This window comes from Embiotoca jacksoni, unplaced genomic scaffold (assembly GCF_022577435.1).
Source record: "Embiotoca jacksoni isolate LCO1_2020_lvr unplaced genomic scaffold, fEmbJac1.0.p SCAF_36, whole genome shotgun sequence".
Lineage (NCBI taxonomy): Eukaryota > Metazoa > Chordata > Actinopteri > Embiotocidae > Embiotoca > Embiotoca jacksoni.
In genome coordinates this window covers 1,072,159-1,084,511 of record NW_027185388.1, presented here as the reverse complement: position 1 = coordinate 1,084,511, position 12,353 = coordinate 1,072,159, and the positions used below count along the sequence as shown (strand labels likewise).

Sequence of the window (12,353 nt, the reverse complement as noted above, 5' to 3'; positions counted from 1 at the left end):
CTTTTAAATACGGTCTGTTACATCTGTTGGGGGTTGAAGGTGAACCTGAACGTCTGCTACACCTCTCAGGTAAACACCAGTCCGTTTTTGTTGTCATTTATAACGCTTTTTGTTGTTGTTGTTGTTGTTGTTGTTTATTATTTTCACGGGAGTTGAGTCGTCAGAAGTCTCTTCTCGTTGTACTCCACCGGGCTTCAAACAAGAGTTCGTACGACTTTATTTGATCTGATTTAATCTGTAGTTTAATTTAGGTTCTCGCAGTTATGAAACCGTAGTGAGGGAAATCGACATATTTATATATAAATATATAATTTGTTTTTTCAGGTTAGCTGTTACAACATTTTGTGCCTCGCCGGCTTCCCGTCGCACGCGGTTCTCCCTCCTTGTGGTGGGGCAGCTGTTGCCATGGCGACGCCACCACTCCGCAAGTTAGCAGCGGCGGGGAGCGGCAGCTACCCGAGCTTCAAAAAAACTCTTTTAACCAAAGAAAACAACAGAGCTCAAACAAACAAACAAACAAACAAACAAACAAAAACACACACACACGCACGGTCGGATTAAAAATGGCCTCCTGCCTGGTCCCCGAGTTCCCGGCCGTCATGGTGGCTCTGGAGCACCTGAAGGACCTGGACCAGGAGCTGAAGGAGGAACGGGTCCCCTTCGCGCCGGAGGCCAGCATCCGCCTGACGGAGATCACGGCCGCCATCACCGAGCTGGAGGCGGACCGGCGCGCCGCTCACGAGCACTTGGAGGTGGAGACCATCGAGAACAGCAAGCTGAGGCACCAGATCACCGACATAAGCGACCAGATAACGGAGGAGATCGTGGCCGACGTCGCGGCCGCCCGCGCGTCCGACGCCGAGGAGATAGAGCAGCTCCGCCGAGACCTGGAGGCGGCCTCCAAGCTCCAGGAGGAGGCCGTGAAGAGGCGGCGAGCGCTCCTGAGGCAGAGCGCGGCGCTGCGCGAGGAGCGGCGACGGGCGAAGGACGAGCTCGACGACGTCGTCGTCACGCTGAACGATCAGATCAGCGGGAAGTACCGCCTGCAGACGCAGCTGGATCAGACGCTGCAGCGGATAGAGGAGCTGAAGGCCGGCGTCCTCACCGTGGGACGGGACATCGCCGCGCTGCGGCAAAACGCGGTGCTGGACAGGGACGCCTTCGGCGCGAGGAAGGACGAACTGTCCAGAGGAGTGAAGCGGGCGGAGGATGAAATCAAGGAGCAGAAGCTGGCGATCAGGAGGAGGAGGAAGGAGCTGTGCCAGATGAGCGTCGACAGACGGGAAGCCCACAGGCGTCTGAGCGACCTCGAGGCCGAGGTGGCGACCTTGGAGGGCAGCGTGCAGAAACTGGAAGCGTCTCGGCGCCGGCGTGAGAAACTGCTGGAGAGGGAAGTCGGAAAGCACGAAGAGCTGAGGCGGCAGATAGAAACGCTGAAGGTGCAGCTGCGCGAGCTGGAGGACGGCTTCCGCCTCGCGGCGAAGAAACTCAAAAAGGAAATTGCGACGTTGGAGATTAAAATCGAGAAAAGCCGAGCGTCGGGGTCGGTCTGGCTGGACGACATGGCCCACGTCTTGGAGATGTTCAAGCGTCGGCAGGACGAGAAGGACGAGGTGAAGGTCGAGCACCTCCGCGTGTCGCGTGAGCTGGAGCGGACCAAGCTGGACCTGGAGGAGCGCATCGCCAACATCGTCAAGCACAGCAAGGAGATCAAGGAGATGGAGAAGCAGGTGGAGGAGCTGCTGATGGTCTGCGCCATCAACGCCCGCGTCTTCCAGATGAACCGGGACGAGCTGAGGCGCCACGTGGAGGCGGAGAAGAAGAAAGTCAGCGACCTGCAGGAGGAGAAGCTGGGGCTCCAGCAGCTCCTGGAGGAGGCGAAGAGGAGGCAGGCGGCGCACGTGGCGCAGATGACGTCCGACATCACGAGCGCCGAGAGGAGGTACGAGGAGCTGCGGCAGGAGGAGGCCGAGCTCCGGAGGAGGCACCCCAGGAGCGCGGACGTCGACTCGCAGGCGGGTCACATGGCCCAGTTGCAGGCGGAGTACAGAAAAACCGAGGGGGAGCACCAGCAGGAGCTGGAGCGCCGCGCCGCGGAGGTGGAGAGCGTCAGGAGGAGCAACGAGGAGAAGCTGAAGGAGGTCGAGGAGAAGGAGGAGATACTGAAGAAGGTGGAGGCCGAGTGGGACGAGGAGAAAAACCGGTACGAAAGACTGATGGGGCTGAACCACGGGCTGAGGAGCAAGATGGCCGAGCTGAACCTGTCGATCGAGGCGCTGAAGGAGGAGACCGGCTCCTTGCTCCGGCCCCGAGAGGAGATGAAGTCCGAGCTGGAGGAGCTGCGGGCGTCGCAGGTGGACGCGCTCGGCGGACAGGCGGCGGAGCTGAGAGCCGTCGAGCTGAGCGTCTACGACGACGGCGTGAAGCTGGAGCAGGTCGCCGTGGAGAACAGCCGGCTGCACCTCCGCATCGCGCAGATGACGGAGGACGTGAGCGCAAACCGGCGGCACGGAGACGGATGTCGGAGGGAGGCGCGCCGGTTCGAGCGCGACACAAACGCCCTGCTGGAGAGCTTGCGGGACGGCCGGAGGGACGACGCGTCCCTCATTCGGGACCGCCAGAGCAGCGACGGCGTCCTGTTGGCGTCGATCGACTCTCTGGCGAACCTGCTGACGAGCAGGAAGCAGCAGTCGGGACGCGTCCGCGCGCTCCTTCACCGGCAGATGCTCGACTACAGCCGGCGACTCGGAGACACGACGACGACGCAGCAGAGCGGCTGACGCTGCTTCGGGAAGTCGGACGAAGCGGACAATTAGGAATAAAACGCACTTGCAGAAATAAAAAAATATATATACGATGCAAATCTTGGGCAGAATCTATATGCAAACTAATGTTGTGAACTTGAGGCAGGAGATCTCTTTGATTACTCTTGATACCAACTTTTAATATCGGCCTGGGGATAGCCCGACCTACGATTACCCACAATGCCATTTAACCACCGACGGTTCAGCCAGAGATGTTCCGGTTTGTTATGCCAGTAGTTACTAAAGTGGTCTCCAATCTGCTGGAAGAACCGACTCCACATTTGATTTATACATATTTTTTTGTTGAAATTTCAGGCTTTTTGTGCGTCTTTCTCTTGAGTCATAAAATGCTTTATGCAACTTGTTTTTTTCCCCACATGCTGTAATACCCCCCCCTCCACCCCCACCCTCCCGGAGCTGTAAACAAAACAATTTCTAATATACGCTCACGCATCCTTTTTTTTTTCCTACATTATGGAAACAAGGTTGTTTTTTTTTTTATATTGGCGCGTCTCGGCAAACGTATGTCAGCCAGTAAAACACTTTTACACGAGGACGCTCACTGTCACTATCAGCCCACATTTGGCACAACAAGCTGCTGTAACACCTCCATTTCTTTTTTTTTTTCAAAACGATTGCACTTTACTTTCTTGTTGTTCGTCTACGAAAAGAGTTTTTGAATCTCTCGTCGTAAACGTGACGATTTTCTTCTGCCGTGTTCTGGAATAAAAGAAGAAAGACTCTTTTTAGATGAGTGTCTTTTACTAAAGGATCAATATGTTGTCCCATACTGCAAAAAATAATAAAATAACAAGAACACTGTTATAAGTTCAACAACTCATTTACATGTTTGTTTGTTGGTTACTTTTCTTGTTTGTATCAGAGAACAAACAGGAAATACAATTTTTTTTGTTATTGATTTACATGCTCTAACTTTGGCAAACCAAACTCAACTATCATGCCAAAGTAAAACGAAAGAAAAAAAAAAAAAAAAGATGTTTCATTTTAATTTATTTTAAACGGGTTCCTGTCGCATCATATTAGCTTTCAGTGTTTCGAATAATCGAATCCGGGGAAATAACAACCGTCCACTTTTTATTTCCTTCCCAGACTGTGGCAGTAAGTTCCCAGCAGGTGTCAGCAGACACCAGCGTTCCCCTCCGCGGTGACCTTGTTCTGCAGCCAGAGGGTCAAACAACCAACCAACCAACCAACCGATCGGAGGGAAGGTGCCACTTCCCTCCGAACCGAAACACACGGACAACGCGTGGACCCCGAAGCGCGTCGGGCCTTAAAGTGGAAGACCACGCCGCGGCCGAAGAGTTGGAGCTGAAAGGAAGCCATCGCTTCGTTCCAGTAGAGAAGGTAAGTCTCCAGAAAAATAGAGATTTTTAGCTTTAAAATGGTACGTTTGAGACAGTTTCTCCACGCGAAGGTTATCCTGAGTGTTTCCTCTGCTTCTCAGTCTGATATCTCGTCTGTATTTGATGCCAAAACACGTCGTTTTCTCCCGACGTGTTGCGTAAACACGGCTGTTCGTCGGCTGCCGTCCAGTCAAGTCTCGTATTGTTTTTTTTTTGTTTTTTTTTTCGGAGTCATAACAAGTCCTTGAAGTGTACAAATATGACAAAAATATGCAAAAACAAAATGTTCAGGACGTCTCACTTTTCTGAGGACGTCATGTTTTCCTCCCAAGTTTTGCTCAATCCTTTAAATAAAACTTTTACAGAGATGACGAGTAAAGAAACAAAAGCATTCTTTTGCGAGTTTGAACATGTGGCTGGAAGATAATCCACCTCCGAGTGGATGTGAAACACTTTCAGATCAGCAGCTTCCTATCCTGCAGTTGGATGTTCAGCAGTGGGTTAAATTAATTCATTTCTTTTGCATTAGTCAGCAAAGGCTCTTCAACCTCTCCTCATCATCATCATCAAAACAAACCCCATGCAGGAAGCGGCTGCCAAAATCATCCCACTTCTCTGCCTCCGTCTGATCGAACAAACACGTGTTAAATTACACGACTTTTCGACTCCATTACAGTTGTGAGACTTCACTTTGTTTTTGTGCACGTAGCGTCAATTAAAAAGCATTTAAATCGCTTATTATAACAGTATCCTACGTTTTCAATATGACAGTCACAGACTGAATGTTTTTTTGTTGTTGTTGTTTTTTAACGTTGAGCCCCACTCTCTCTAAGTAAAAAATTATTATTTTTTTTTTTTTTATGACAACTAAAAACATTTCCAGATATTTCTGTGATTTGCAGCGTTTAACATACGACTCTTTATTCATTCAGTAATAGCCTCAAGATTCTTTTTGACAATTCCCTAAATTGTTACTGAAAATAAAATACGTAAAAGGTAAGATCACGAATACACACACACATACACACACACACAGTGCTCTGAAAGACACACACACACACACACACACACACACACACACACACACACACACACACACACCTGTAATGTAATGAGGCAGCTGCCCTTCAATGTGGAAATGTCAATATGCCACTACAGGATACAGTGACATGCTCACACATGCATACTGTTCACACACACACACACACACACACACATATATATATTTATATATATTTATATATATATAAACAGAGCCTCTCCGTCACCCTCATCTCATGAACCAATCACAGCGCTACTCTGAATTATTCTGCCTGGAGTCACATGAGGTTGTCTGCAGGACATGAGTCTGAGTCACACACACACACACACACACTCACACACACACACACACACACACACACACACACACACACACACACGACAGCTCACTCCCCGTGGCTGGACTTCATCTGCTTTGCCTTCAAAAAAAAAAAAAAAAAAAGAAACTACCTCCGCTCTGGATTTGTATTCTGAGGTTTGATTAATGCGTCTCGACCGTCCAGAGACGCGAGTCGTCCCTCGGGTCAGCAGAGCCGTCGCTTCCTTATCACCGACGTCAAAGCACCGCAGTGGAAAAAAAAAAAACCAAAAAAACATTCGCTCCTCGTCTCCGTTCAGCTGGATTAAAGGGATTCGGACGGCGAGGCATGAAATTTGGATCCGTCTCTGCAGAAAATATGAGAATAATGTTGGAATAATCCTGTTTATATAAAGATGAATGTCTCTGCTGAACACCGTTCGTTTTCAACAAAGTATAAATCTTTAAATCAGCCTCGTGTTCATCTAAAACAACTACTGATTATTTTAATAATCCTGTTGTCCACAGATTATTTCTACAAATTCACCGAGTAATTAGACGAGAAGTACTTTTGCTTTGTTTAGGAGCGATATTAAATAAACAAAAGAGGAAATATGACGGGCCTTTTTAATAATGAATAACTAAATGGAAACTTTAGAAGTGGGAAAACTATGTCCCAAAAAATTAAATGTCAGTATAAACAAGTTTGCCTTCAAATAATCTGTAAAAACTAAACAATCTTTGTCTTTTATTGTCACTATTATGATTATTATAAGCTTGATCAATGTTGAATAATACCTCTGTTGAAGAAGGGCTGTGCGACTAAAATCAATGATGTCATTGAATATTAAAAGTTTAAGCGCCTCGAAATAAACAGCTGGTGGCGCTGTTTTTCCACTCGTGTCCCTTTAAACTACAGCAAGCAGCAAAGGTCGAGACGAGGCGATGACGTCATAGATCGTATACAGACGTGAAACCAAAGTGGCTTAACGAGCATTCATTTTAAACAATGTTAAAAAAAAAAAATTTAAAAATAAAATTATCCAAAATATCTCAAAGATTTGGAAAAGTCCAGAAACTGAAAATGTTTTTTGGAGATATAGAAATGATTTATTTTCCTTCTTTCCTCTCAGTAATCATCTGACCCCCCCCCCCACATTTTATTTATATGCTGTCCCTGGATATAAAATAAAAGCTCCACCTGCAGCAGCTACAACAGTAACATGCTGTTAATAATGTAATAACGTCAGATATAATAATAGATCAGTCAAGAGTATTTTTTACTTGTAGTGGAGTATTTTTAACTCTTCACCCGCTTCCTGGTCGTTTGTCCTCGGACCCCCCCCCCCCTCTCCCCCCCCCTCTCTCTCTCTCCTCCCCCCCTGTCTCCCCCGTCTCCTCTCCACTTCTCTTTAAATTCTCTTTTCTTTCTCCGTTTTGCAAACAAAACTGCGCCAGCACTAATCGTTCATGCGAAACGGGGCGCGAGCTGTTGTGTAATACTTCACAGCTGAAATTCACTAAAAATTCACCTTTAAAATATTTCACCAGTCTGCATTAAAACCCAGAATTCAAGTGTGCGTCACTTTAAGTATTACAAGCAAAAGTACTCATTGTGTGGTCAAATATATTTCATAAATATATTTTATATATATATATATATATTTTTAAACCATATTTAATAATGAAACACTCACAGGGAGCTGTGTTTAATCAGTGTTTAATTTTTATTTTAATTAAATAAAATAAAAATCATTTTTATTTATAAAAAAAAATGAATTAATTTTAATTTTAACATATTTTAATTTAGTGTTTAATGTGTTTAATCAGTGTTTTATTCTTAAATATGTTTTTTGGATTCAAATTACTGCTGCATTAATATGTGTGTAACATTTTACAGCTGTTGTTATTTAAGGTTTTGCTGATTTTGAACTACTTTATATCCCCTCTGGTTCGTTATAAAATAGGATATATATGTTTGTTTTGTTTCTGTTCTGTAAGAAACACCTAAAGAAAAGTCAACAAGGCCAGAAAAAAACAAAAATCTTGTTTACAGCTTTATGAAGCTGTATCATAATCGAAAAGATATTTGATTTGGCTTTAAAAGGGAGAATTTGATCAGCCCATCAAGGACAAATTTAATCCTTCGGTTTCTCAATAACATTTCAAATCAAAATCTTCAAATTTGACTTTTCATTTCACTGGAAACCCGCTTCATCATCTGAGCCCGAGCTGCTTCTGTGTTGACATTTATGTCTAAACTGTGAATCACAATGTAAATATGAATAAAATCACATCAAATTCAGCGAATTATGTCACAATTTTTGAGAAAAGATGCTGCAAAATCAAAAACCATTAAAAGTGTATGGAAGGAAAAAAAAAAAAAAGGCAAAATAATAATCTTTTAAACAACTTCTTTCTCCCGTTTATAATTACGTTTAGAAGCAAAATCTTTGAATTCACTTCACAGGGTCCTTTAAACTTTCATTTAATTTTTAAGGTCACAGCAGTACGATTGTTTTTTTAATGACAAGATCTGTCCGAGACCTCCGGGGGTGGAAAGGGTTAAATCTCGTGATGCTGCGTTGCACCTTAGATATATAAATATACATATTTATATATATTATTATTATTCAAATCCAAAATATAATTTCTTTGTGGAGTCACTTGTTTTGGAAAAGTACAACGCAGCGTGTGAAGAGAAAAACGATGACGCAACACTCGTCGAAGTCGTTATCGGAGTAACGTGGAAGCTGTTGCGGCACGCAGACCGGGAACTTATTGCGGTCGCAAACGGCACGAAGGCCGGTTAGAAACGATCAACGCGCTCTTCATCCTGATTATTTCACTGTTTGTTTGTTTGGTTGTTTGTTTGGTTGTTTGTTTGGTTGTTTGTTTTTCGGGGGTTGGAAGTCCATGTTCCCCTGCTGCCGGCTTCATATTTGAGGGTCAGAGTCATGAATCTATCGGTCAGATATCCGGCACACAAACAGCTGCCGTGTGTGTGTGTGTGTGTGTGTGTGTGTGTGTGTGTGTGTGTGTGTGTGTGTGTGTGTGTGTGTGTGTGTGTGTGTGTGTGTGTGTGTGTGAGTTAGCAGTGGTTTGGATTGCGTATCCGTCTCTCCCTCATCATCACATGACCTGTAACGCTCGGTGTGGCCCGGTGACGTTAGTCTCTCTCTCTCTCTCTCTCTCTCCCTCCCTCCCTCCCTCCCCCCCCCTCTCTCTCTCTCTCCCTCCCTCCCTCCCTCTCCCCCTCCCCCCCCTCCCCCCCCCTCTCTCTCTCAGGCTTTTATAAGCAGCGGTCAGATATCTGCGTTCACACACCAGACGACACATCTGTGACTCTCCTTAGAACATTTTCAGCTTCGATCTCCGGTCAGCTTAACACAAAAAAAAAAAAACACTTCTCACGGTATCCAGAAAATAACGAAGGCGTTTTATTAAACGAGGACACAGCGGAGGACAGTCCCAGAGACGATGGGTAAGAGGCAGCTCCACTTCTTCTTTTTTCTAATTCGGATTTAAGGGAGAGACGTTATAAATTACTTTTCGGCTTTTCTCTGTTGGAAAACAGCTGGAACGATAAATTAAAGGCACGAATTTTAAACGAAATAACACATTTGTTGTTGTTGTTGTTGTTGTTGTTGTTGCGATTGTTAAACAGTTTGAAGAAGTAATTTCTGTTGAAAACAAGCGTGATTCATGTTGTTTTATCGTCTCCGTCTGATGTCTCTCGGCAAAATGACAAATCAATCAGTTTGACCCACTTTGGTCTGACGGCGCTGTTCAAACTTCACACACACACACACACACACACACACACACACACACACACCATGTTAAATACCCGTGGGGACATAGAGGAACAGATGGTGCAGCATTGCTTATGATCAGCAGCCTGTGTGACCGCTGCAGCCGATGATTTCAAAATAAAAAAGTTGCTTCAACTCCAGAAAGTACTCGGTTCACTTAAAGCTGCCGTAACGACACAAATCTTGGCTAATACGGGTCGTGTGAAATGTGTCGCTCACACGCGACTACAATCACAACTCTCCTAGTTTGTCTTTTTTTTTTTAGCTAAATCGACAGCTGGAGTTGGAGGAGACCAAAACGGAGCTAAAAGAGAGCGAATGTTGGACTTCTGGTGTCCAGAGAACTACGTGAATGCTGAAGTTGCTCCAGGTGTGCCAGATGTGTAAACAAGCAGCCTTTTTTTTTTTTTTTTTTTTTTTTTTAATATCTAATTAAACATGGCGATGATTCAGTCAGTGCGTACTGCTTGTAAAACTCTGGTAACACCTCAAATTAAAAAAAAAAACAAACGGGTATTTCTGGTTTAAAATGGGCGAGACACGGAAAATAATTCATCATCCTGTCGGCGTCCGTCCGCGGAAATCTTTAGGAGGCTCGCGTGTTATTTTTAACACTTTAGTTCTTTGGGGAAATACAAAAAAAAAAAAAAAAAAAAAGAAGCAGCGATTCGTCTCGAGTTCGTTTCTCGATGACTCAGCAGCGGCGATCAACAAACAGAGGAAATAAAGATCGGAGGATGTCTAAAAAATTCAAATGCGTTTCCTCCTCAGTGTATCCGATGGGCGGAGCAGCCTCCCGGCTATACAGCACCCTGACTCGGTCCCTCAGCTCTCCCCTCCCGCTCCCCCCGTCCTGCCCGGACCCCCGCCGGCCCGCGGACACCAACCCGGATCCCGATCTCTGCCGGGTGAGTCTCTCGTCCCTCAGACCGAACTCGTCCGAAAACGCGATGTTGAATCCGGGCACGTTAAAACGTCCCCGCGGTCGTCTCTCCCCAGGAGCAGAAGACGGCGTCCCCCGCACGTCCCCTGGATCCAGCGGAGCTGCTGCGGCAGTGCGAGGAGGCCCTCGGGGACCGAGCGCCCCGCCTCCACAGGGAGTTCGTTCGCCTCGGCGATGGAGACGGCGCCCCCGGCAGCTCCGTCAGGGTGATGCAGTGGAACATTCTGGCGCAAGGTACGACACGACTCTCACAGAGGACGGAGAAACAGTTTGAATACACGGAGGGGGGGGGGGGGGGGGGGGGGGGGGGGTAATAACATTTAAACTACGGGCCGGTTCTTATTCCTTTTAAGAAACGGTCAGTATATTTGAGGACGTCAGCCTTCCAGCTTCTCAGATCTCCGTCTCTCTCTCTCGTCCTTCAGCTCTGGGCGAAGGACTCGACAGCTTCGTCCGGTGTCCCCCGGAGGCCATCAGCTGGTCCCGGAGGAAGTACCTCATCCTGGAGGAGATCCTCACCTACCGACCTCACATCCTGTGCCTGCAGGAAGTGGACCACTACCACGACACCTTCCAGCCGGTTCTGGCCGGCCTGGGTTACGGCAGCCACTTCTGCCCCAAGCCGTGGTCCCCGTGCCTGGACGTGGACGGCAACAACGGCCCCGACGGCTGCGCCCTCTTCTACGACCGGTCGCGCTTCGAGCTGCTGGACAGCGTCGGCTTACGTCTCTCCGCCATGAGGATACCGACCAACCAGGTGGGACCCCGATTACCGCTTTCTCACTTCAAGTCTCACTTTAAAAAAAAAAAGTTACTGGCGAGGGGCTCCTCTTAACACGCCGATCTCTTTTGCCGCAGGTCGCCGTGGTGACCACGCTGCGTTGCCGGACCACCGGGAGATGCGTGCGCGTGGCCGCGACCCACCTGAAGGCTCGCGCCGGCTGGGAGTGGCTCCGCAGCGCTCAGGGCTCGGACCTCCTCCGGCAGCTCCAGAACGTGGACCCGGGCTCCGACGCGCCTCTGCTCATATGCGGAGATTTCAACGCCGTCCCGACCGAGGAGGTGTACCGGCGCTTCGCGGCGTCGCCCCTCGGTTTGGACTCGGCCTGCAAGAAACTCGGCGCGGACGGCGCGACGGAGCCGGAGTACACGACGTGGAAGATCCGGCCGACGGGCGAGTGTCGCGCCACCCTGGACTACGTCTGGTACAGTCGGGACTCGCTGAGGGTGGACGGCGTGTTGGACGTTCCCACCGAGGAGCAGATCGGACCCGACAGGCTCCCGTCCTTCAGCTACCCGTCCGACCACCTCTCGCTGGTCTGCGACTTCAGCTTCGAGGGGACGGAGGAGTGAGACGGAGTGAGACGGAGTGAGACGGAGAGAGACGGGAAACGGGAAGCGACGACGCCGAACTCTTTTTGCTTCACTCCCGCGAGACGGCGTTCCGACCGGAAGCCGAGAAAACCCGGAGCGGGAAGTTTTAAGTAAATGTGACTTTTAAGCGTCAGATAACTTCGAAGGAGATGCAGATACGCTCGATGCAACAAACCGTCTACCTCCCCTGAACTCTGAACACTCATCGAGTGCGTCGCTGTCCGACCTTCAAAACTGAACACAAATGCACCTTTTATTTTGTATTTATTTTTTTTTTAATTTCTTTTGTCAGACTTGTCGTCAGCGTTGTGCCTCAAACTGACACACGGACTAAAAATAAAAACGTTTTTTTTTCTCGACGCCCGTGAGGTTTCGATTGTTTACCGTCGATGCTCTCCGATTGTCTTATTTTGTTAATGACGTGACATTACGGGGAATTTTAAAGGGTTGCTTCAAGAAAAAAAAAAAAAAAAAAGAAAAGTCTCACTCACCTGGAGTTGTATCTGACTAACGCAGGTAGTTTTAGGTTTTCAGACACAATCCTCTTGAGATTTTCTGCTTCACCTAAAAACAATGGAGACGAACGGAGTTTGTTTTCGGTGTTTTGTAGATGCGAAAACAACATTTAACAACAAACAACGATAAAATACTTTTCCGGGAACCGTCGACTTACCATCGGTCGAGACGTTAAAACTGCGTCAGCTTTGCAACTTA

The 12,353-nt window shown here is 47.5% G+C and overlaps 2 protein-coding genes across 2 annotated transcripts; both read left to right on the top strand.

The window, feature by feature from the left end:
- Positions 1 to 10,183, top strand: ccdc175 (coiled-coil domain containing 175). The gene is made up of 3 exons (XM_069165927.1): positions 1 to 69; positions 325 to 4,169; positions 10,094 to 10,183. Exon 2 carries the CDS (start codon positions 564 to 566, stop codon positions 2,778 to 2,780), a length of 2,217 nt encoding a protein of 738 aa, XP_069022028.1. The 5' UTR covers positions 1 to 69; positions 325 to 563; the 3' UTR covers positions 2,781 to 4,169; positions 10,094 to 10,183.
- LOC138208123 (nocturnin-like) lies at positions 9,641 to 11,618 on the top strand. Its single transcript, XM_069165827.1, has 5 exons — positions 9,641 to 9,692; positions 10,094 to 10,230; positions 10,322 to 10,499; positions 10,691 to 11,022; positions 11,124 to 11,618. The coding sequence occupies exons 1-5, from the start codon at positions 9,641 to 9,643 to the stop codon at positions 11,616 to 11,618; spliced, it is 1,194 nt and encodes a 397-aa protein (XP_069021928.1).
- Positions 11,619 to 12,353: the final 735 nt, after the last annotated feature.

Coding starts and splice junctions, on each gene's coding strand:
- LOC138208123 (XM_069165827.1), top strand. CDS start 9,641: ATGTTGGACTTCTGGTGTCCAGAGAACTACGTGAATGCTGAAGTTGCT. Junction 9,693..10,093: donor GAATGCTGAAGTTGCTCCAG/GTGTGCCAGATG, acceptor TTTCCTCCTCAG/TGTATCCGATGGGCGGAGCA. Junction 10,231..10,321: donor CGGATCCCGATCTCTGCCGG/GTGAGTCTCTCG, acceptor GTCTCTCCCCAG/GAGCAGAAGACGGCGTCCCC.
- ccdc175 (XM_069165927.1), top strand. CDS start 564: ATGGCCTCCTGCCTGGTCCCCGAGTTCCCGGCCGTCATGGTGGCTCTG.